Source organism: Salvia hispanica, chromosome 1 (assembly GCF_023119035.1).
Source record: "Salvia hispanica cultivar TCC Black 2014 chromosome 1, UniMelb_Shisp_WGS_1.0, whole genome shotgun sequence".
In the NCBI taxonomy this organism is placed as follows: Eukaryota; Viridiplantae; Streptophyta; class Magnoliopsida; order Lamiales; family Lamiaceae; genus Salvia; species Salvia hispanica.
The window spans coordinates 14,685,580-14,709,076 of record NC_062965.1 but is presented as its reverse complement, the minus strand read 5'-3'; the positions used below and the strand labels follow the sequence as shown (position 1 = coordinate 14,709,076).

The window sequence follows — 23,497 nt, the reverse complement described above, 5'->3', positions numbered from 1 at the left end:
TATACATGAGCAAGTTATATAGACCACAACAACACAAATTCATCAACTGAAAGTGCACCAAAGAATATATTATACTAGATTTTTATGGTGAATGTTGCACTATATAATTAGATCTGATCAGATAACTTAGTTATAGAATTCAAGTAAAAGCAATTCTGTAGTTACATAAAAGATGCAAGCCACATCTTTTGATTAATTCTTCTTTTATGTATAGTGGACTTTTTAGTTACAAAATAATTAAGCAGTTGAGTGGTATGGGTAACAAAAAGGAAAAAAGTATTCACGTTTCAATATTCATCAGCATAATAATGAATGAGTATTAATTTGGACAAATATGACAAAAATGGAAGTAAGGCATCAGACAAAATAGCAAAACTACACACACGAGAATGGTGAAGACTGAAGAGAGAGAGAGAGGGGAATTGTTGATGGTGCATGTTTCCGTAGAGATATAGCAACTGAAAATGTATTATAGCGAAGATAACGACACAATATTTCACCAAAAGAAAGACTAATCCTTTTGAGAGAAGAGCATTGAATTGGAACTCTAAAACAAAGCAAAGACAAAAGAGAAGAGAGAGAGGCGGTAATGCTGCCCAACTGTGAGCCCTTATTTCCCACCGGCGAATCGCCTTGTCTCGTTTGCAACGCCTCCCCGCCACGTGTCCTCCCTCCTCCTAATTTCTATAAATACAACATCTCACTCTCATAATTAAGTCAGAGACAGAGAGAACGAAAGATGGAACTCGGAGGGAACAATGGAGGCTTCCATGGCTACCCAACAACTAGCTCCGGTGAGCTCTTCAATTAGGCTTTCTACTTCCCTATTCATATCTTTTTCCCCCTTTTTTCGATTTTTTTTGTTTTGAGCATGAGTGTTTTTATGCTAAGTAGTACTAGTAAGTAGAACTCTTACATTATGTCCCTTTTTTTTTAGAGCATTATTTTGGTGTAGTCTACTAATTAAAAATCCAAACTTTCTTAATTTCTCATAACCATGCATTAAAAAATAAAGATAAACTTGAATATGATGTGTAAAATCAACACTGTATATATAGAAAGGAGTAAGGACTAAGGAGATATACTTAATTAGGGGTAGAGGTGGGATGGTTTCTTGATTGATTTTCCATTTTAAGGAAATGATGAGAAATGTAAATCAGAAGAAGCCTAAAAGATTGGCGAACATGTACACGTGTCACTCATGCATTCACAGACACACACCACTCAGTATTAAACAACCAAAAAAAACATTTATGATTTGACTTCAAACTATATAGGAGTAGTGTTTTAATCACTAGGCCAGCCCCATTTCACCTTTTTCAAATAATAAATAAATCACTCATTTATTGTTAATTGCCATGCTTTTAATTTCTCATATTTTCAAAGCAACTGAATGTGGTGGTATAGATATATGTACATGAAATGGAATTTGAAAATAAAAAAGTTAAAATTTAAAGGTGCATTTAGTCTTGTTCATCCGTCCTTTAAAAATAGCAATTTTTGAGCAGCAGAGACGAGCATGCCCCCAACTAAGCAGCCATCCGTGGCCGACGAGCCAGAATGCATAGTCCGGGAGCAGGACCGGTTCATGCCGATAGCGAACGTGATCCGGATCATGCGCAAGATCCTGCCTCCGCACGCCAAAATATCCGACGACGCCAAGGAGACCATCCAGGAGTGCGTGTCCGAGTACATCAGCTTCATCACCAGCGAGGCCAACGAGCGGTGCCAGCGAGAGCAGCGCAAGACCATCACCGCGGAGGACGTGCTCTGGGCCATGAGCAAGCTCGGCTTCGACGACTACATTGAGCCCCTCACCGTCTACCTCCACCGCTACCGCGAGTTTGATGGCGGGGAGCGCAGCTCCTTGCGAGGGGAACCGATCAAGACCTCCATGGGCTTGCACGGGTTTCCCCCGCTCGCGTTCCACCACATTCCTCAGCACCATGCCTTCTTCGGAGCTGCTCCGGTGAATTTCTTCAAGGACTCGCCTAATGCTGGTCCATCCGCAGCCTGCATTCACCCATTCCCCCACCATAAGGAACAATTGTAGGGTTGCACTGACAAATCATGTAACCCTTTCTGCCAAATCATGTGTTACAGTTTTTCAAAAAATTGCTGCTGAATCTTGCCTCTTTTCTGATTAATTTTGAAATTGATTAATGCCGATAGAAATAATCAGTTCATCAAAATTTAGTAGTACTAATAAAATTTCTTCCAGTAAAAAAAAAACGGCTAACGACATTTTCTAGTGCTATTAAGGATGTTAATTTGTGTGTCTATTTATACCACCAACGCTTCATAAATTGTTGTTATTGTTGAGTATCCCAACTACAATTAAGGGACCCAAATAGAAGCGTCTAAATCAAAAGATTAATATAATTTACCCTCAACTTAGAGACGCTTTCTTTTGCATCCTAAATTGTGATTATGTTTTAAAAATTTCAAATAGCTTTGTTGCTTTTGTGTCCTGTTTTTAAAATTCACACACCACTCACACACACAATATAATAGGGGCAGATGCTAAAAAAAAATTGCTAGTCAGGACTCTATTGTATGTATTACTCTCTCTGCTCCACAATAAGAGTCATGTGTGGACATAAGTTTAAGATATGTAAAGAATAGTGTGTTAAGAAAAGTTAATGGAATATGAGGTCTACTTTTAATTTTATACTGATTTAATAATAAAATGTGAGTGGAATGATTTAGTGGGATGTGTGACCTATGTGACTCTTATTGTGGGACGTACTGAAATCACAAAATGCGACTCTTATTGTGGGACAGAGGAAGTAATATAATATGATAGTAGATTAATAGTATTTTTTTTTTGGTTTAACCCAGAGGTGTACTGAATCCGCCTATTGACGGAATCCGACTAATCCTGCTCGACCGGGCTTGCGGATTAAGGCCGAAAGTCTCCCAGCGGGTGGCGGGGTTTGAACCCGTGACCTCTTGGTCACCACAGCTCAACTGCGCTGCGACCCGTTGGTTAATAGTATTATTAAGAAGAAATGAGATTGAAATAGAATGATCATTTTATGTGCAAAAGAAATGAATTGATTATTTTCATATGGAAAGTAAATGAGACTCCTAATAAAAAAAAGTATATAAAAAAAAATGAAATCTTACTAATCTAAAGGGCCAGTTTATTGAAAAGACTTTAATACCCTTTTTGTATGGAAAATGTAAAGCTATTTTGATTTATCCTTTTGGTCATTTTGAAAAATAGCAACCATTGGATAGAAAAAAGGCAGCTCTTATTGGCTTCTCAAATGACCCAACCAAATGCAATCTTTTTGAAGAAGATTCGAAACACTTTTAAATAGATAGACTAGAATCTGCATTTTGTGGACTGATTTTGTGATTGCACTGTAGCAGGTTTGGTTCTGCTTGGAATCCGGCGACGGCTCCGGCGGCGACGCTACTGCTGTGTAGGATGGGTTAGTGTGGCGGCAGCAGAATAAAGAGGAGAGCCGACGGCTGGACTCGCACGCCGGCAAGCCCACGCGGTGGCGACTGGACTAATGTGAACATATACTTATTGCAGCTCGTGGGATAATTCTGGCCATAATCCAGCGATGCTCCGATGAACTCGACAGGATAAAGGTGGATTTTTTAGATCTATCCATTTCTGGAACCTTACAACAAAAACGGAAAATTGTAGCTGAATAATAAAGATCAACCATTGAATCGAAACAAAAACCAAACTTTCCATGACAGTCAAGGCCGAGCCCGACTCGCGACGGCAAGCTACTTCGGCGGCGGCTGGACTTCAGAGCTAGAAAGAGAGAAGTACGCCGGCAGCGCCAACTGTGCAGACCCACCAAAATCCTCCGCAAAAACCCCTATTTCCCATCATCAAATCCCTCCTCCACTTGGCGACCGCGGCGGTTGAGGAAAGCGGGGCGGTAGGTGAGGCGGCGGGAAGCTGGCGAGTGAGGCGTGAAATGAGAGAAGAGAGAATCACCGGCGTCGGGAAATGAGGGAGCTAGCGACATCGGCGACGGGGTGGGGAGCAATATGAAGAAGACGATGGAGGCTATTGAGGTGTATTTATATGGGCTTGATATATAGTTGTGAGCTTCAATTATACTTTATTTGCGATCATCTAAATACTACTAATAGTTAGTAAAACATTAACGTATTTAATGGCTGATTGTATTGATATTTGGTTATGTTTAGTAATAATATTAATTAACTACGTTAACAAACAATATACGAATTTAGGAGTTTGAGACTATTTAAATATATTTTAAATTTAGGTTATTTAAGTATTTGTTCAATGTTAAGTATTTGCATAATTTAGTTTAAGTTTAATTATTCTTTTCATCTATTATTTAGCTAAAAAGTGAATCAACATTCATTTTATTTTATACTTCATCCGTCCATATAAATATGAACATATGATATTTTATGTGAATTAAGATAAATTTGATAAGGAAAAAAGAGGAGATAGGTAGTTAAACTGTTAAAGTAATGTTAGTAGATAGTGAAACCCACGTTATTATTGATGTATTAATTGTGGTATATATAGTAAATAACTTGATGTATATGTGTAATACATTGGGATAACTTTCACTAAAGAAAAATGACTACTAATTTTATGGTAAATATTGAATTGTATCTTGAATCATATTGTATTGTATTTGAACTTACTAATTTTATTACATTTTTGTTTAGCTAATGTTGGTGTATCCGTTCAAAGTTCAATAGTTACGAGTGATGGCATACTTGATCAACGTAATTCGTGTACTGTGAATGATAGTATCATTTGTTCGTCTATCTTAAACAAAACTTATGAACTATTGTTTGGTTTGTGGTTGTTTTTCTAAGTTTTTCTCTTTAATCACTACTCACACATATTTTCTTTATTCATCTTATTCTAACTAACTCATACTTTTTGATCATTAGTCACACATCTCTTATTTGTCATTTATTTTACTCCACTTATATCATAAATTAAAATTGTACAAAATCGATTACCGAATTTGAAATGTTATTTATTAGGAAGGAGGAAATTTTCATTTAAAGTGGGACAAGATAATCACATTTACGTTTTTTTAAATCTTTATATTATTTTTAATTCTTATTTTCTATATTTCATTAGGATTTGTGTTCATTATTTGAAAATCTTATGTTCCGTGTATAGCGCGGGTGTTAATACTAGTGGAAGTAAAAATACTGTTCCATTTCATCATGAAAGGCTTAAAATTAAATATTTATTGAGTTAGTAATACCAAGATAGAGAATTATATATGGACATTTCTAATTGTTTGATATCATAGTTAAGCTTAACTCAAAGCCCAATATAAGACCAGGGCCCTATCTAATCTTACCAAAATTATAACATTAACCTTGTTTATGTATCTCACCAATTTGTCAAGTTAAGCCATGTTATTTAATATACAATACAAATTTAGATAATTTCTTTTCTATCAAACAACAACGAAAAAAAAACATATCTTTGCATATCTTGACATGAAGCCCTTATTTCTTATCTTGTTTTACATATCTTCTCATATCCCATCTTTTGTATCAAACGAGTCCTTAGTAATTTTAAAAAGAAGTACGATTATTTCGATATTGCACAATAGTCCAATATGAGAGCACGCTGCAATTATCGTAAACTAGGAGACCCAGGATGCAAATTACCCAAAGCATAAATCTGATGGGTAAAGCCCCGCTTCAGTTTTTTTTTTATTACTACCTGTTTTTATTTCTAACAAAGCTTGAATTTTTTCGTTTCATTTTTCAAAACAACGACGAAAATCCAAATAGAAATTCAAAAAATCCCCAAATTCACTATACTCACAACACACATACACTCAGCGGCACGAACATTCAAACCACGCTGAGCCTGGCGCCTTCTTTTCATGTGAGAATTCGACTTCAATTTTGAAGTTGGCTGAGATTCCATCAAATTCACTTAAAATGGCGCAGAAGCTGCAGCAGCAGCTCAAGGAGCTGGGATCGAAGTTGAAGGCGCCTCCGTCTTCCAAAGACGCTCTCATTAAACTCTTGAAGGTGAGCCTTCGCGTGTTTTTTTTTTTTTTTTGCATGCGAATTTTAATTTGAGAAATTGTTTTGGCCTCTGGAAATTGAATTCTGTCGGTTGGAAGCTCCGTCTGTTGATGCATGCTTTTAGTTTGTGGAAGTTGAGCTGGCATTACAATTGGAGTTGGATTAGGGCTTGTTTTAGGTGCGGTTCGTGTTTGTTAATTTTTCTGACCAATTTGAATCCCGTGGCATATCGTGTCGAGATTGTAAGGTTTTGTGAGTCGTGATATAGAAAATATGGTTGCGCTTGAGTTCAATTACAAGTGCATGTGTCTGCATTGTGGATTTCGTAGCTTTGCGATTGTTGGGTTGGGATCAAATTAGGGTTCGTTTTAGGCTCTTTGATACTTCCATAAGTCTCTCTGATTTTTTATGGATAAAGTTGTTGCCTTTAGGGTTGGGCACAAGTCCTGTCTGCTTTTCTAAGTTTATTAGTACTAGTAATGTTTAGGAGACTTGTTCGGCCTGTAATTTGTTTTACACTAAAGATTTTTTTTGAAGCAAAACTTCAAGAGAAACAAAAATGTTGTCCAATTATGTGGCAGGGATCATGCTTCTGCATTGTTAGTTGAAGCTTTCTTTCAAGTTTATCATTAAAAAATGCTATTTGAAGTTACCCAATGGAGTTTGGAGTAGCTATAGGAATGAGATTATGAAAGTTTCCTGATTGCTTGATATGAGGTTACATGGATGCTTAAGTAGTTGGTTAATAGTAAATTGATTTCTCCCTTGTGTTGCAGCATGGAGTGACATGCCTAACTGAATTAGATCAGTCACCACCCAAAACAATGTTGGACTCCATGCAGTCTTTCTTGAAAGCTATTGTGAAGCCGGGGCTGTTAAAACATCATGACCGAGAAGTAAATCTTTTTGTTGCTGCATGTCTTTGTGAAATAACTCGAATTACTGCACCCGAGGCTCCTTATGAAGATGATATCATGAAGGTGCGCTTGTCTTTTGAAGAAGAAATAGCGAATCAAGATGACATCTCAAGTTTGTGCTTGGTTTTTAAACATGTATATCTATGCTTAGATTCTGATAGTCACTATCTGATCTTTCACAGGACATTTTTCAGTTGACTGTGAGTACTTTTAGTGGCTTAAGTGACATAAATGGCCCATCATTTGGAAGGATACTTGTTATTCTTGAAACCCTGGCAAGATACAGATCATGTGTTGTTATGTTGGATCTTGAATGTGATGATCTCATAAGGGATATGTTCAGTACCTTTTTCACTGTTGCCAGGTATGACTCTTTTAATTGCACCTTATTTCATTAATTGAGAACCAAGTTTATGCTTGTATTGATGCCAGCTATGTTTGCCACAACTTTTATATTAGGAAGTCAAAGTGCATGAAACTGTTTAGCTTCTAAATGATTGTGTTAAATGTTTTGCCACTCCTTTATTTGTCTAATTTCAGCTGTTTCCTAGATGTTCTAACTAAACCATAATTTTACATAGGATACATCTGGAAGTCCCTTCAAATGAATTTTGGTCACCCTCTTTACTTTGCTTTTCCCTTTGGCCATTATTGTTAGTTGTTACCAATTTAAACTCTCCCAATTTGGCATGCCAATTAGGGTCCTTTCAATTCCCTTTCCTTGAAAGTCAGAGAAGTGGTGGGAAAAGTGATGGTTTTGTGATTGCTAGAACATTTTAGATTATGAGTCTTATGACTCAGTTTGGTGACAGATTTTTTTTGTATATACTAATACTATATACTGAATGGGTATGTTCAACAAATATTTAACTTGATTACCATTCTTAACGTTTTCCAATGGTGGCAAGTTTCTATTAATTTGTTTCATTTTCAATGTATTTTGGGAGGGGAGGGGAGGGGTGGAGGGATTCAGTAGTTATGTAACTTATGTTTATTGAAGTCAAGGTGTCTATTCTATGCGAAGTTTGTTGAGATATGGTGAAAGGAGAACGAAATACAAAGAGACATCAATATGTTGTTGTAGGTACCACACATTATGTGTTGAACTATGTTGTTGTAGGTACACATTATGTGTTGAACCTCCTTGTAAACCAAAAATATGTATAAAATATTTGTGGAATTCCTATATTGTAAAAGAGTAAAGAAGCTAAGGTATTAGATCCTTATAATATGGCTGATGCATCTAAATTCATGGACTAACATCAGGGGGGGGGGGGGTTGGAGCAAGTTTGTTATATTATGTACTTAAGATAGACTTGTGTAGCACTGTTAAACTGTTAATCTGTTATATCCGATCCTTGCTAACCCTGTTACTACCTTTGCTAATGCTTGCTTGCTCATTAATCATAGAGAAACAAACTCTTTCAAACTTGTGCGGATGTTTGTCCTATAAGCTCGTAGTTGATAACTGATCTAGAAACATAAATGCCCGTACTAGGGTAACTTGATGCTAACTGTATTGATGTCTTGAATTATATTTCACCTTCAGAGATGATCATCCTGAGAATGTTTTCACTTCAATGCGAACAATCATGGAGGTTCTCATAGAAGAAAGTGAGGATGTACCTGAGAACCTGTTACTTACATTGTTGTCTGTTTTAGGAGGTGAAAATGAGGTAATGTCTCGTTCCTTGCTCCCGTTATCTGGATTTAATGACTTTTCAAATAGAAATGAACTTTGAAGTCTCTGCTTCCAGGATGTCACCATGGCTGCAAGGAGGCTAGCTATGAATGTGGTAGAACGCTGTGCTGAAAAACTGGAACCTAGCATAAAGCACTTTTTTGTGTCCTCAATGTCAGGAGACAGCAGGTCCCTGAAATCTGAGATGAATTACCAGGGTGTACTCTATAATATCTATCGATCTGCTCCTCAAATCCTATCAGGAGTTGTTCCTTATCTTACTGGAGAGCTACTGGTAATCTTACCTGTGTGCTTTTAGATATTCATCTCTATATTTTACTTCAATTATCGCATACCTGACTATGCTTTCTCCGTCGGGATGAAGGCCTGAGGTCATATGCATCTAATTCACCTTCTTTATCTCCTTTTTATCTGTCAAGTTCTTCAAAAGAAAGTGGTTTTAGTAATTCCAAATATTGTGGTATTGGTTATGCTGAACTCATTGTCCGCGTTTAAAATCTTGACATAAACAGAGCGATCAATTGGAGGTTCGTTTGAAAGCTGTGGAGTTGGTTGGTGACCTCTTTTCTCTGCCCGAGTCTACTATTTCTGGAGCTTTCCAGCCCGTCTTTTCAGAGTTTTTGAAAAGACTGACTGATAGAGTGGCAGAGGTCAGAATGTCTGTACTTGAACATGTCGAGAGCTGTCTTTTGGTGAATCCTTTTAGACCGGAAGCTCCTCAAATAATCTGTAAGAAATCCTACTCTTGTTTCCCCTATATTACGGTTTCTAAGATATTTATACTCCATCCGTCCCCTAAAAATAGAAACTTTTGAAACAGCATGGGTTTTTGGTAAAGTAAGAGAGAGATAGAAGCTAAAGTGTGTTAGTGGAAAATGGGTCCAACCTCATTAGAGGGAAAGAAATTTCCTAAAATAGAAAGTTTCTATTTTTAGGGGACAGAGGGAGTACTAATTATTTTAATCAATTCTTCCAGCTGCTCTTTGTGATCGGTTATTGGACTATGAGGAAAGTGTTCGTAAAAAGGTCGTCTCAGTTGTTTGTGATGTGGTATGTCATGCCATTACATCCATACCAGTTGAAACTATTAAACTGGTATCTGAACGCCTTAGAGACAAATCTGTATGTATACCTCTCTCATCGTTTTTATCATTCATTCTTGCCATCTCCCTGCTATTCCGTAACAATTTTTGTGGCTTCCAGCTTCTTGTCAAAAGGTATACAATGGAGAGGTTAGCTGACATATACAAAGCATCTTGCACGAAGCAATCTAGTGGCATGACAGAGAATGGTGAATTTGATTGGATTGTGGGGAAGATATTGAGATGTTTCTACGATAAAGATTTCGGGTAAGTCATTGAAGTCCTACTTATGTGCTTTGCAAAAATATGACCAATCAATATGAGAATAAGTATAGTGATCAAACGCTCTTGGAGGCAGTTTATTTTGTTTGAAACTAACACCACTGTAATAAGCTCATGAAGTGAATCTACAATTAAGTTAATAGAGAGAAGTAGGAGCACTGACCAAAACTGGTTTCTAGCAATGATATTTTAACATCCATGATTTTTGTGTTCTAATTTATTTGGCACTGTTATCTCTATGTACAGATCAGATACAATTGAGCCCATCCTATCTTTGTCCTTGTTCCCAACCAATTTTCCTGTCAAAGATAAGGTGAAAAAGTGGGTTTGTATCTTCTCTGAGCTTGACAAAGTTGAGGTTAAGGCTCTTGAGAAGATACTCGAACAGAAACAAAGGTACGTGAAACATATTACACTATCTTAAATGAGACTTGGGGGTTGGATTGGGGTGGGGGATAGTGGTGCATGAGTTGGGGTATACATCAACACTACTAATGCCTAAATACGTGTAATATAGTCTCATTGAGAGAAAATATGCAGGCTACAGCAGGAGATGAATAAATACCTTTCCCTCAAACAGTTGTCTGAGGTAATAACAATTGGTTCTATCTCTTTGACTATTTAAAGAATCTTGGCAGCTCTTTTGATGAAATTATTGCTCCTTTGCCTATCTATATTTTACAGGAAGGTGATAAGGTGGAGAGCCAAAAGAAAATATCATTTTGCTTCCGTGCTATGTCTCGTTGTTTTACTAATCCTGCAGGAGCAGAGGAGAACTTTCAGAATCTTGACCAATTAAAGGATTCTGACATATGGAAACTTGTATCTCGACTTCTAGATCCAAACACTAGCTCAATTCATGCCAATAGCTCACGGGTGAGGCTTTAATCTCATGATGATACCATTCTGGTGTCTTTTCTTTTGTTATCTCCCCTTCTTTCTTGCAATAAATTAAACTTGAAAATGCTTCCGTAATCAAATAAGCAGTCCTCAATCTTTCTTGCTATTGTACAGGATGATTTGCTGAAACTCCTTGGGGATGAGGATAGACTCTATGAGTTCCTGAGCACTCTTTCTTTGAAATGCTCTTATCTACTTTTTGATAAGGACCATGTCAAAGAAATTGTTCTTGAGGCTGGCCAACACAAATCTTCTGGAAACAACGACTTGATTTTGTCCTGCATGACTATTCTTGTGGTATGACATCTACTATTTGTTCTGTTTATGTTCAGATAACTGCTGATGTAATGACATCTTGATTCTGTGGATGGCTGTTGAGTGTTTTCTTGTGGAAACCAAGAAGCTTATATGCATTTTGAAACCTGAAATTGCTGAGATGTTTTCATATCACAGAGTTTATGGCCTGAAAATTTGAAAATCAGGAGATGCAGATATCTTTTGAGTACATATTCTAGTTTGGTTGAAATCAAACTCTTCAGATATGCATACTCTTGTTTGAATTGTGAGGCACATACAATTTGCAAAACTTCACAATTATTTGAATTCTGCCATCGAGCAAGTGGTACATGCTATAATGATCTCCTATGATGGTTTACCATGTATACTTGTAGATTATAAGATGAAAATAGGGGTGTGCTTGGCTATGTGAAAGGGGAACTGGAATGAGGTTTGGGTTTAATTATAAAGGAGGATTCAATTCCATTCCCCCCCTCCCCCAAAGCTTAGAAGGATGGAGGATTCCTCTCATGTGGGGTAGCAAAACACTCTATTACGGATCATTTCTGATTTCCAAACTTGCAGTTGCCATTCCTTTCCCATTCTCTTCTGACCAATTAGCCATGCACCCTCTAGAGAGTACTACTATAGTACTATTGCACTAGTATTGCTTGTTCCATTGAAACAATTCAGGTTGCTTATCATGCCAGATCTCTTTTGTCACTACCGAATTGTTATGGTTAATGATTGCATGCTTGATCTTCTTAAAGGACTCCTTATATCTCATGGGAGTTGTTACTTGACAACCTAAACATTTGTAAATCCTTTCTGATGGATGTTTACAACCTGTAGATTCTTGCTCGATTTTGTCCTCTGCTGCTACATGGAATTGAAGAGGACTTGGTACATTTTCTTGAGGACGAAAACGAAATAATAAAGGAAGGTACTCTGCATATCCTCGCGAAGGCTGGGGGAACTATCCGAGAACAACTGGGTGTTTCATCAAGGTGAGACGATATAATATTTGTTTTAAATTAATTTGGTGCCGTTTTTTGTTCATCTTCTTTAACTGAAACTTTCGGTTTCCTTGTAGATCATTAGACCTTATACTTGAGCGTATATGCTTCGAGGGTAACAGAAGGCAGGCCAAGTATGCTGTTCATGCACTGGCGTCCATCACAAAAGATGATGGGCTTATGTCCCTTTCTGTTCTTTATAAGGTTTTATTTGCCTTCTTTTTCTTCTATTTGTCATCATGTTGAATTCTGTATTACTTTTGTTTTATTTTCTCGGCTAGCTCACGAGTCTGTTCTCTCTCCCTTCTATCCCCTGTGTTCTAAATAACTAGAGGCTAGTTGATATGCTTGAAGAGAAGGCACACATGCCAGCTGTACTACAGTCTCTTGGGTGTATTGCACAAGCTGCTATGCCAGTCTTTGAAACAAGAGAAAGTGAGATTGTAAAGTTCATCAGAGAAAACATAATGGAGATTGGACATGTATGACAGATTATATACATGAGAATTTGTGTTCCTTTCTCTTGGTTATTGCAGTTGTTATGCTATACACTTCACTTGCAGATATCAGAAGATAAAGCACCTGATTCTTGGGATGATAGAAGTGAAATTTGTTCCCTAAAGGTTTTTCTGCTACTCTGTTAGATCTTCGCTGAATAGTACGTGTATTGTGAACCTTTGGAGCTAAATAAGAATCAACTTCTACATGCAGATATATGGGGTCAAAGCTCTGGTCAAGAGCTATTTACCTGTCAAGGATGCCCACCTTCGTTCTGGCATTGATGACCTGATTGGTATCCTCAAGAACATTCTAACTTTTGGTGATATCTCTAGCAAGATTAGGTCGAGGTATCTTGGCTGTTCATATCTCAAATTTTCTTTTAGGGTGTTGGAGTCATAGATGTCTTCTTCATTTGCCGAGTGTTGCTAAATGTTTCTGGCATTGATGTCATTTCTCTCTTCGTGTTCCAGTTCAGTTGATAAGGCTCATTTGAAGCTTGCTGCAGCTAAAGCTGTTCTTCGCTTATCAAAGTACTGGGAGCACAAAATTCCAGTTGATGTCTTTTACCTTACACTGAGAACCTCAGAGGTAGATTGCATTTGGTTAGGAGTATGTAGATGTTTACAGAATAAATTTCCTAATTCTTAATACCTTAAATAGAGTATTATTTTCTTAATACCCTCCCACCCAAATGATTTTGTAGGATAAATTCCCTGAGGTAAAGAAACTACTGCTTGACAAGATTCATCAATATGTAAAGGACAGGGCTCTGGATCCTAAGTATGCTTGTGCATTCCTGCTTGACAATACAACTCAACAGGCAGATGTCGAGGAGGTAAAGGCCACTCCAGTTTCTTCACCGACAATGGAATTTAACGCATGGACAGTACATAAATAAATTATATTTTGGAAAATATATTCTAAAATTGGTGGCAGATAAGACAACTATCATAGTGTTGGTCCTTATTTGAGAATTGATATAACTTAGTGGATACAGTGTATGGCATGGCTTTGGTGGGAAAATGTTATTATTGTGATTTTTCAACATGATTAAATGCTCTTGAAATCAAACCATATATCCCTGGACCTTGAAACGCATTAGTCCATACACAGTCCTAAACAGTTCTTCTGAAGTACTCATAACAATAACTCACCTATCTTTTATTGTATCTAAACATATTGCTATTGATTAATCTACCTCTTGGAAGTTTCGCATGTATATTGCATAATGTTAACTTAACTATTTGACAGAACAAATGCAATTTGAAAGACATCATTCAGATGTGTCGACATGGTAGGGGGAGGCAGGCTTCTTCTCAGACTGATACAGATTCTCCCCCACACAGTCCAGAATACTTGCTCCCATATGTGGTGCATTCTCTTGCTCATCATCCCTCGTTTCCTAGTCTTGACGAGTCCAGAGATGTCAAAACATTTGAAGAAATGTACAGGTATCTTAGACTGGCAATTGTAATTGCTAAAATGAAGTTTAAAGAACTTAAGTTAATAACATGCAGCTGTAACGTTATTTTAGAACATCCTGATTGTAATTTATTTTCTCTTAGCATGGCAGTAGTTTATAGCCCTATCACTTTAGGTTGTTTTGGTCTTGGATTCTTGGTAAAACAATATACTTCAATCATGGCTATGCATTTGCTTCTATATTTCCTTAGGCATTTTCGTTTGTCCGATCTCTGAACTTACCACACCTTTTGAGTTCAGTTGGAGGGTATCCATGTAAATGGGTGCTATATTGCAATTTCAGCTCTCAACAATGTTGATACAGTCTTGTGGAGCTGAAATGATCATCGATTCAATTGGCTTTTAGGATTCTTGCTGCTTGCATATTTCCCATCCTAATACGCCATTAAATAATTTGATTCTGAAAAATCACCAAAGCAACCTGACTCAATAATTTAAATGGGCAGAGGATATCATATGACCATCTGCGTGATTCTGATGCACCTCTGGCCTTGGTGGCCATCGGAAGTCAAAGCAAACAAGTGCTATGGAATATGAATCTTTAAGCTGAACTTTTTGGATATTATTATTTCCTCTAAACATTTTTGAAAATAAAAAAATTATTCCTGTGTAGGAGTGGCAACTCTTTAGGGCGAAGGACACAAAATCAAATCATCCTTTGACTCAAACAAAAATAAAAACCAAAACATGTAATATGGTGAACTTGTCCTAGAAAAGTTTTGGTTGATACTCCTTTCGCCCAAGGTAAGCGATTAGTATTTGGGATGTCCCAAGGTAAGTAACACATTTCCTCTTTTGGAAAAAATTAACCCTTTTTAACTCTCCTATTTATTCTCTCCTCCTAAGGTAAGTAGAACTTTTCCTCTTTTGCAAAATTAACGCCTTTAATCTCTCCTACTTTATTTTCCGTCCTGTTTTATTCTCTCCTCACTTATTTACTTTGTTCTTTATCATACGTTATTATATCTCTATTTAACTCACTAAACATCGCTTCTTAATTCCCGTGCCCAAATATCTAAGGAGGAATCTCAGTAACATCAAATTTTGAATAAGTTGGTCTCATTAACATGTGATCAACATATCATCAACTCAAAGCTTTATAAATACTGCTATGTTTAAAAATTTCGACGTTATAAAACTTATCATCTAAGCCCAACAAAGAATGATTTTGCTACATTTATGGCCATTTTCCGTATATAGTTAAATTTGTTTGTGGTCGTGATATCTCTTAAAAGATTGTTATTTAATGCTTCAGTGGACAATTGGCAAGCTTTATGTTGTCTGTCTATATTTCGACACCATTTAACTTACATACTAATAAGTCTATATTCTTGGTTATATGTAGATCACTAGTTTTCATAAGCTGAAAAATAACTTCCATGAACTACATTCTAGGCATATAAAAAATTATTCAGTGATTAAATTAGTGGTGAAATTTTAATATACATAATCTAATATCATTCAGAAACATCTAAATGCATCTATAACTGAGTGTACTTGTAACTAGAGTAGAATAGATGTGTGGCATTTTACTGTGCACCTTTTTTCGTGTGTGTGCTCGAACATAAGAGGTCTTTTTTTGTTGTGTCGAGAGAAACATTACTTATCAACCTGTCAGATTGCTTTTTGATTGCATCACATGCTCTATAACATGGTTTAATTTTCTAATTTTTCTTATTGTTTTGAGAATGAATTCCGTGTTTTCTTGGCTGATACTTGCTCAAATGATTTATACAAACTTGGAAGAATGCATTTGTCGAGATAATTTGTGATGGGAAAATGCCAAATGGGATTAAGAGCACATATGTTATCCATGTTATATTATGAGTACTTGTTTGTTACATTGATTGGATCTGTTGATGGTTATCAACTTATCATAGAATTTTAATGTAGTGGCTTCTTAAAGGACAACTAAGTTAATGTTATGATTATTATGTGTGACATGTGGTTACTCCAGAAAGGTATGTTTAAGTCAGAAATGATTTATTACAGCATAACGAAGTTAATTTTCCTTACCTAGGAAAGAAGAGCATTTAAAGAAATTTGTTTTGTCGCGTTTGGAGGTTGCATTTATTGCTAAGTTATAAATTTATTATTCCCATAAAAGACCTCTGCTTTTGATAAAATTGAACTGATTAGGTCCACATTTTTAGTACATCTATCGTGCCTGGGACAATGCTTACAACTTATGAGAACGATTGCTTTGCTAGTATGAAGTGACTGCAGCATATTGGGTATACTTGTAAAGATACTGCTACTGTATGGCATTTCTCATTCTCCATTTAATATACGTGAATCTGCTTCAGGAAGTCTTATCTTTTCCTATCAATGCTGGTGCATGGAGACGGAGATGGAAAATCTGATGTTAGCATTAGCAAGGACAAGGAGACTTTTTCATTGCTTAATTCTATTTTTCTATGTATCAAGCGCTCCACAGATGCTTTTGATACGACTAAGTCCCAGGTTTGATATTTAAATGCTACTAGATTTTTTTTTTCATTTTCTAAAGTACTTTTTTCTCTTGACGAGAAAAAATATCTTTCCTCTAGGAAAAGATATACTAGTATGACCTACTTTGGAATGCTTCAAGATTAATTTTTCCTAAGGTGGAATAATTCCAAATTATATATTACAGAATTCGTATGCTCTGTGCGACCTTGGTATGTCAATTGTGAAGAAGTTATTTCCAAATCATGAGGTTCTTCATGGCTCCAGTGTATCTGTGACCCTACCAGCTGGGCTTTACAAACAACGTGCGAAGAAAGATGAAGATGCCTCGCCGGTATGTATGCCATCTTTTATATAAAAATATACATACTTGCATAAGCCTTTGTATCTCTCTTGATAAGATGATAACTAACGAGAGAATGGAATTCTTGTCACTAGATTTCTCTACATCTGATTGTAGTAAGAAGCAGTTAATGTTAAAGTGAAAATAATTTTTTGTTGTTAAGTTTCTGTAAGGGGTAGGGTGGTCATTTATGTTCTATGCTTTACGCACCAGCCTTGGCTGGCTCTGATGAATGTCAAACCTAATGACTCGTGTTTTTTTTGTGCACAGAAGCTGTTTTTCCCTATTATGCTCATTTATGCTTGGCTAACTGCAGTTCTCTGGATACACTGCATGCTTTGATAATTTGTATCTCTCGATATTCTGTTGGTATTAAGCATTGCCCCAACACAAGTCCTTTAACACAGCCTATGCCTATATAGCTAGATCATTGGAAATCCAAATTGTTCTATCATTCAGCCATCTGCACTGACATTTTCTTTGTGTGCAGTTTTATCTTGGCCTGCTGCATTTATGCCATGAAATATCAGTAAAAGCTTTGATGGTGCTCATACATTGTTGAATTATTATTATTATTATTATTATTATTATTATTATTATTATTATTATTATTATTTTGACTTTGCCTTCTTCTGTGTCTTTTTCTTTTTACTTGTTGGGGCAATTGAGTGGGTAACTGAATTCTGGTCTTGTTGTTGACCCTGCAAGATTGTTTTATCTCAATGCGAAAATATCATCTAGAATTTATAAGCCTTTTAAGAAAGTAGTACTACTTTTTTCTCTTTTTGCTGCAACCATTTATCTGATTGAATATGTTTCTTGTTTATTATGAACTAGGTTGGTGAAGAGAAGACTTGGCTGGCAGAAGATGGTGTTCTTGCCCACTTTGAATCACTTAAATTGGAAACTAATGAAATTGTAAGTATTAAAACATGTGCTACTGGTATCTTATATCTTAGTTTTGGCCTTGTGTGGTAATATAGTCGTACGGTTTCATTTGTCACTTTCAGGTTAATTCCGTACATGCAGAGGATGATATCATAAAGGATAGTGAAGCCGAGGGCAGTGAGATACCGTTAGGAAAGTTAATGAAACGGCTAAAAGCTAAAGCAGCAAAGGCAAGAAAAGAGGCAAAGAATCAGTCTGCACCAACTGGGATCTCCAAAGAAAACGATTTTGATATATTGGAAATGGTGAAGGAAATAAATACTGATAACCTGGGAACATCTGGCAAGATTGGATCTAGTAACAATGATGAGCATGTTGGGAAAAAGAGGAGAAACATCCACCAGCTAGAGAAGAGGAAAACATTGTTGGATGAATCCAAGGATGTTCCTGTCCCAAAACGTAGGAGAACATCATCTTCTCAAGCTCATAAATCTCTCCAAACAACTCCTGCAAAGGGTTCTAAGAGGTCCAGTAAAGTAAATCAGGAAGATACTAATGATGTTTCTGACAAAATGGATGAAGATCTTCAATCTTCTTCAGAAGATCACTCGGCACAAGAAAAAATGGCTGAATCTGACTTGTTACTTTCCCGTATGGGCAAGAAATCCAGTGCCTCCTCTAAGCAGAAAGCTAAACGACCTGGCAGAGATAGTGCTGAGTCCCTCGATCACTCCCCTGATGCTAAGGTTTACTTCTAAGTTATGCAATAAGTTGAAGGCCTACAGTTCATCATATGAATTTCATTCTGACTAACTTGCAAACTAACCAACTCTTGTATGTACAGAAGCGTAAGAAAGTCAAAGAAACTGAGGAGGCACCCTCGTTCAGTTTTTCAAAATCGGCGTCCCTGAAGAAGAAAAAGAAAAGTGTCTCTGGATTAGCCAAGGTCAGTGCATCATTTGTGCGATTTATCTAATGAATGGAGATTATGCATATACATGGTCTTAATGACTGTATATGGACACTAATGATGTCTTTTCCATATTAAAACGCCAAAGAAGCATATTTATGGAAACTTGATCGTCATATGCATCCCAATTTTAGAAATGACAAGTATAGTAAGAAACAAACTACATGGGGGATTAATTTGGATCATTGAGCTGTATTGTTGAGACTAATCTGGTTCACTTTCTTGAGTTCATTACATCCGAAATTGAGATGCTGATCAGTACCATCGAGCTATGAGATGCGGTTTTTAATATTACTGGTTCCATTTTCTTCTATCATGAAAGTGAATGATCCAGAATTTTTCTCTCCCTACACTTTCCAACATTGTTTCCACTTTCTTTCATTTTTAGTGCACAACCAAGGACAGTGGAAGCCGTAGTAGCGACTTAATCGGTTCAAGAATAAAAGTTTGGTGGCCGATGGATAAGGAGTAAGTGTTGTTCAATTTGTGTGCTATAAAATATCATAAGGCATGTGGAGAAGCAACTTTGCAGAATGGAGATGTAGGCATTAAACACTTCAAACCATTGCACACTTGATTTTCCTATGCAGCTCTCCTTTTGATCTGAATAAAACAGAAAATTAATAAGAAGTGGCTGGACTATGAATTCATCCCTTTTTTTTGCATAATTACATCCACAATTATTTGACTTTCTTTAGCTATAGGTATCTTTTCCCCCTTCATTTGGATTATCCAAGACCTCAGTACTGTTGTTAATGATATCTGCATACAGTCATCATCAGCTTATTTTTACATTTTGTTTCAACTTTCAAGTAGCAGACTTCCATAGCAAAACTGTTAAACTTTATGTTCATTGTGAGCGATTCATGTCATTAATACTTCTCTGGTATTACACAGATTTTACGAAGGTGTAATAAAGTCGTTTGATACCCATAAAAAGAAACATGTGGTAAGAGGCATTTAATACTCTAGAATTAATTGACAGCGTCTTCTCATAATTCTCTCATTCCTGAGTTTATTTTCAATTCCCGTTGTTATCAAATATTTATCTTTTGATTGGACTCACAGATAGTATATGATGATGGAGATGTGGAAGTTCTTCAATTAGATAGGGAGCGCTGGGAACTAGTTGAGAATAATCACAAATCAAAGGTGAATTGCAAATATCACTTTATTTTTCTCCTTCTAGAAATGTTTCACTGGTTTAGCATTAGATCTGACAGTGTCAATACTCCATTTGCAGCAGCTTGGCTCATCAAAGGGCTCTCGTCCCAAAGGAGGGTGAGTGCTGCCTTCTATAAACTAGGGCACACTATTTATTATTCATTTTAATCTACATATTCTCTAAAAAATAAATTATTTATTTGCACAAAATATGTTGTATTGTAGATTCATTAGCAAATAAAGTGGATTTAAGATTTATTATAAATAATCATAGTATAATGTATAAGTTGTATAAAGTGAATAATTTTATATGTTCAAGCTAACTCAAGAAACGAGCTTGCTCAATATCTAACGAGCCAAATATTTCCATGCTCAAGCCTAACTTGCTAAGCTTATGAGCTCCACTAAACAGGCTTGAAAGAGCTTTTACTGAGTTTAGATTTCAGTAGCTTGACTCATTTACAACACTAGTTACGTCAAGTCAGAGTGCTGGTGTTTCTGTAAATGTTTGCATTTTATTTGTATACATTATCCAAGTAAATCTCATATTTTGGTATATACGGAGTATAATATACATATATATATTTATCTAAAATCTAAAAATATAGTAGTATAAATTTTATTAGTGACTTTACCTGATCAATAATATTTGAGATAAACTATTGTCAACATAATTTGTATATAAAGAACAGAAATTAATAAAATAAGATAATTAGCTATATTATAGAATATTTCTTTTGGTGCAAGTTTTGTGCAAATTTTGTGCAAGCCATTGGAGTAAGGAATTATGGGTCACCCAAATTTCGCAAGAGATTGATTGGAGTATTCATCAGAACTATAACATTCCTTTTGGTGCAAATTTCGTGTAATCCATTGGAGATGGAATTGTGGTTTGCAAAACTTGCACCAAAATAGGGCAAACTCTTGGTGTTTCTGATAGGAAATTGCTACACCTGGGGTCTGTACATTCATCCCAATTTTTGAGTGAGGTGCTGCTTAACTATATCTGTTTGTGGCATTTTACCTCATGGACACGATAGTATTTTATGTTTGACTATAGCATTTTTTGGGGTGTTATCTTAGCAAATTTCCTGTCTCCATGTGTTTTATCTTTGCAGTTGAATGTGGCTATACTTAGGTCTCATTTCATTTAATTCACCTGCAGGTCGTCTGGGCAGAGAAAGAAGTCGACTGGAGGCTCAGGACAAGATGAAAAGTTGGGTGCGAAGTGAGTTTTTAAGAATTGGATAGATGGTTGCTTTTTAAATTGACAATTACTACATCTTTTGTATTAACTTACTTAATTATCCGCCTCACTTGTACGTATCTCCCATTATTTCTCTGAATTTTTTTAACTGAGTTATTTTGTTCTGATGTCCGCATTATTGGACCTGCAGATCACCTGGGCAGAAAAAGAAAACGGTGGGAGGTTCTGAACATGTTGAAAAGTTGGACATGAAGTAAGTTGCTTTTCCGTTATAAACAGGAGCTGAGATGCTTATCTCTTTTCTTTGCAATTAGCTTATGTAGAAACTGACTGGCAGATCTCCGTCGTCTCAAGTAAGAGGGAAGAGGACTCCACGAAAAAGTCCTAAAGAGGGTCGAAAAGGTCCAGTGAAGATTACTTTCACTGTGGAAAGGAGAGAAAAACCAGTGGTTGCAGAACCTCAGTCTTCCACAAAGTCCCCGGTTGATCAGTCAGACTCAGGTGATAGATCAACTATGAGTACTTCAATATATAATGGCTAACAGTGTTTATACTTTTCAATGACATTATTCGTGGAGTTCTCTTCAAAGTTTTTAGTGTTTTTTGTCATAACTAGGATGTTTTACCCGCCATACTTCGTCACACATAGTGGCGCATACATATTAGTTGTCAAAATAGCGCACTAGGAGAGTTTATGCACTCAACTTTTTCTGTCTGTATTCCGACAATCCAGAGAAGGAACAAAATGAGAGGAGTCATAAGAGTGTGTCTGATGAGGAGCTGTCTGATAATGACAAGAAACATGAGGAGGATGCTGAATCAGAAGAGCACAAAGAGGGTGAAGACGACTCTGAAAACACTCATAGTGACCATGTTGGTGGCTCTCCACACGATGCTAGTGAACTGGAGGACGAGGCTGTTTCTGCTTCAGATGGGAAGCAATTAGACGAAGACAAAGAAGAATCTGGAGGGGAGGAATCTGAGGAAGCAGATAACACGGACAGGGACAGCCAACCTGCAGCATCGGATAAGCCTGATAAGAGCACTTCTGATTCTGGCGCTGCAGATGCTGAGGCTTCTGATGACGAACTTCTGGTACTCCAAACTTCATCCGTATACACACTTTCACAACTCATGCAAATGTTTTAAGATCGACTAATTTGACTATGATTGGTGTTTCGAAATGCAGAGCACGTGGAGACAACGGGCAGGAAAGAAATAGGGAGACGACCGACATTTATGGTGGTGCTGCGCTTTGATGATTGTAATCGCGGTAGCAAAATTAGCAGGACGAGATCCGTGGACCTGGATATGAATAAATTCGTGTAGGATTTAGCACCACAGTAGTGTAGCATAAACCATTGGTTCGTATAGTTGCCGATGCAATGGATTTCAGCAATCGGCTCTAGTTCGTATTTTTGAGATTTTTGTGTACAGCTATTAGGTGTACTAACATCTACTAGTTCGTTTTTTGTAGCTCGGCAATCATGATTTGTATGTATGCTTCTAAACTGTATTTGATTATTGCGTTCAAACGCTCATAGCTATGCTGTGCCTACATTCTTAAATGCAGTATCTTTCTTAAGTATTTTTTTCATTTAAAACATACTGAACTACAAAAATGATGTACTTTAAAAAATGCCAATTTCACCTTTTGAGTATCCAACGTTCCGAAAATCACATTTTCGGTCATAAATGCTCAAAAATCGCAAATTCTGACACAATTATAATCATCCTGCTATTCAGGTCTAGGGTATAAATGTTAAAGTACTCCAATTTTTTTAAATACAAATATTAATTAAATTAGACAAACTATATACAAATATCTTAACATATTACTTCATTAACATGAGGTACATGAGATTCAGTATTTTGCATAATAGAAATTAAAATAAGATAAGTATTTGTATAAATTTTTTAAAAAAAGGTCATTACTGTTATATAAAATTAAACTATAATATCTAAATTTTTTCATATTTTATTTTCAAAATTTTAAAATAAAATAAATATAAAGAATTGTAAAAATCAACTTTTTGTATAAGCAAATTTTGAAAATTACCAATAAAAAAGTCAATCACCAAAAATTTGTAATACAATATATTATAATTTTTTTTCCCATTTTAATGGTATTTGTATAATTACACTCAAAATTCCCTATATATAAAATAGAGTGAACTACGTAAATGGTACCTGATTTTTATTTTATATCGTTTTTGGTACCTTGTGACAAAAATAACCTCAGGTACCAAAGATGTGATTTTTTTGTTATGGAGGATATTTTTGGAAATTTCAATTAAA

General features: G+C 36.2%; 2 protein-coding genes across 4 annotated transcripts; both read left to right on the top strand.

The window, feature by feature from the left end:
- Positions 1-620: 620 nt before the first annotated feature.
- LOC125202008 (nuclear transcription factor Y subunit B-1-like) lies at positions 621-2,134 on the top strand. 2 transcript variants are annotated; one of them, XM_048100319.1, is made up of 2 exons: positions 621-794; positions 1,512-2,134. In XM_048100319.1, exons 1-2 carry the CDS (start codon positions 740-742, stop codon positions 2,051-2,053), a joined length of 597 nt encoding a protein of 198 aa, XP_047956276.1. In that variant the 5' UTR covers positions 621-739; the 3' UTR covers positions 2,054-2,134. The 2 variants fall into 2 exon arrangements, with proteins under 2 accessions (XP_047956276.1, XP_047956275.1); XM_048100318.1 differs by having other exon boundaries at positions 1,509-2,134.
- A 3,595-nt stretch (positions 2,135-5,729) lies between these two features.
- Positions 5,730-22,746, top strand: LOC125221793 (sister chromatid cohesion protein PDS5 homolog A-like). 2 transcript variants are annotated; one of them, XM_048124061.1, is made up of 34 exons: positions 5,730-6,024; positions 6,798-7,001; positions 7,121-7,302; positions 8,488-8,614; positions 8,696-8,914; positions 9,153-9,369; positions 9,617-9,762; positions 9,844-9,989; positions 10,251-10,400; positions 10,545-10,593; positions 10,689-10,880; positions 11,019-11,201; positions 12,033-12,187; positions 12,274-12,400; positions 12,529-12,678; positions 12,760-12,819; positions 12,908-13,044; positions 13,168-13,285; positions 13,401-13,532; positions 13,949-14,148; positions 16,486-16,642; positions 16,815-16,961; positions 17,808-17,888; positions 17,981-18,604; positions 18,703-18,804; positions 19,217-19,296; positions 19,726-19,777; positions 19,897-19,980; positions 20,075-20,109; positions 21,158-21,220; positions 21,390-21,452; positions 21,537-21,700; positions 21,933-22,294; positions 22,389-22,746. In XM_048124061.1, exons 1-34 carry the CDS (start codon positions 5,932-5,934, stop codon positions 22,419-22,421), a joined length of 5,034 nt encoding a protein of 1,677 aa, XP_047980018.1. In that variant the 5' UTR covers positions 5,730-5,931; the 3' UTR covers positions 22,422-22,746. The 2 variants fall into 2 exon arrangements, with proteins under 2 accessions (XP_047980018.1, XP_047980009.1); XM_048124052.1 differs by having other exon boundaries at positions 5,731-6,024; positions 20,072-20,109.
- The last annotated feature ends 751 nt before the right edge of the window (positions 22,747-23,497 follow it).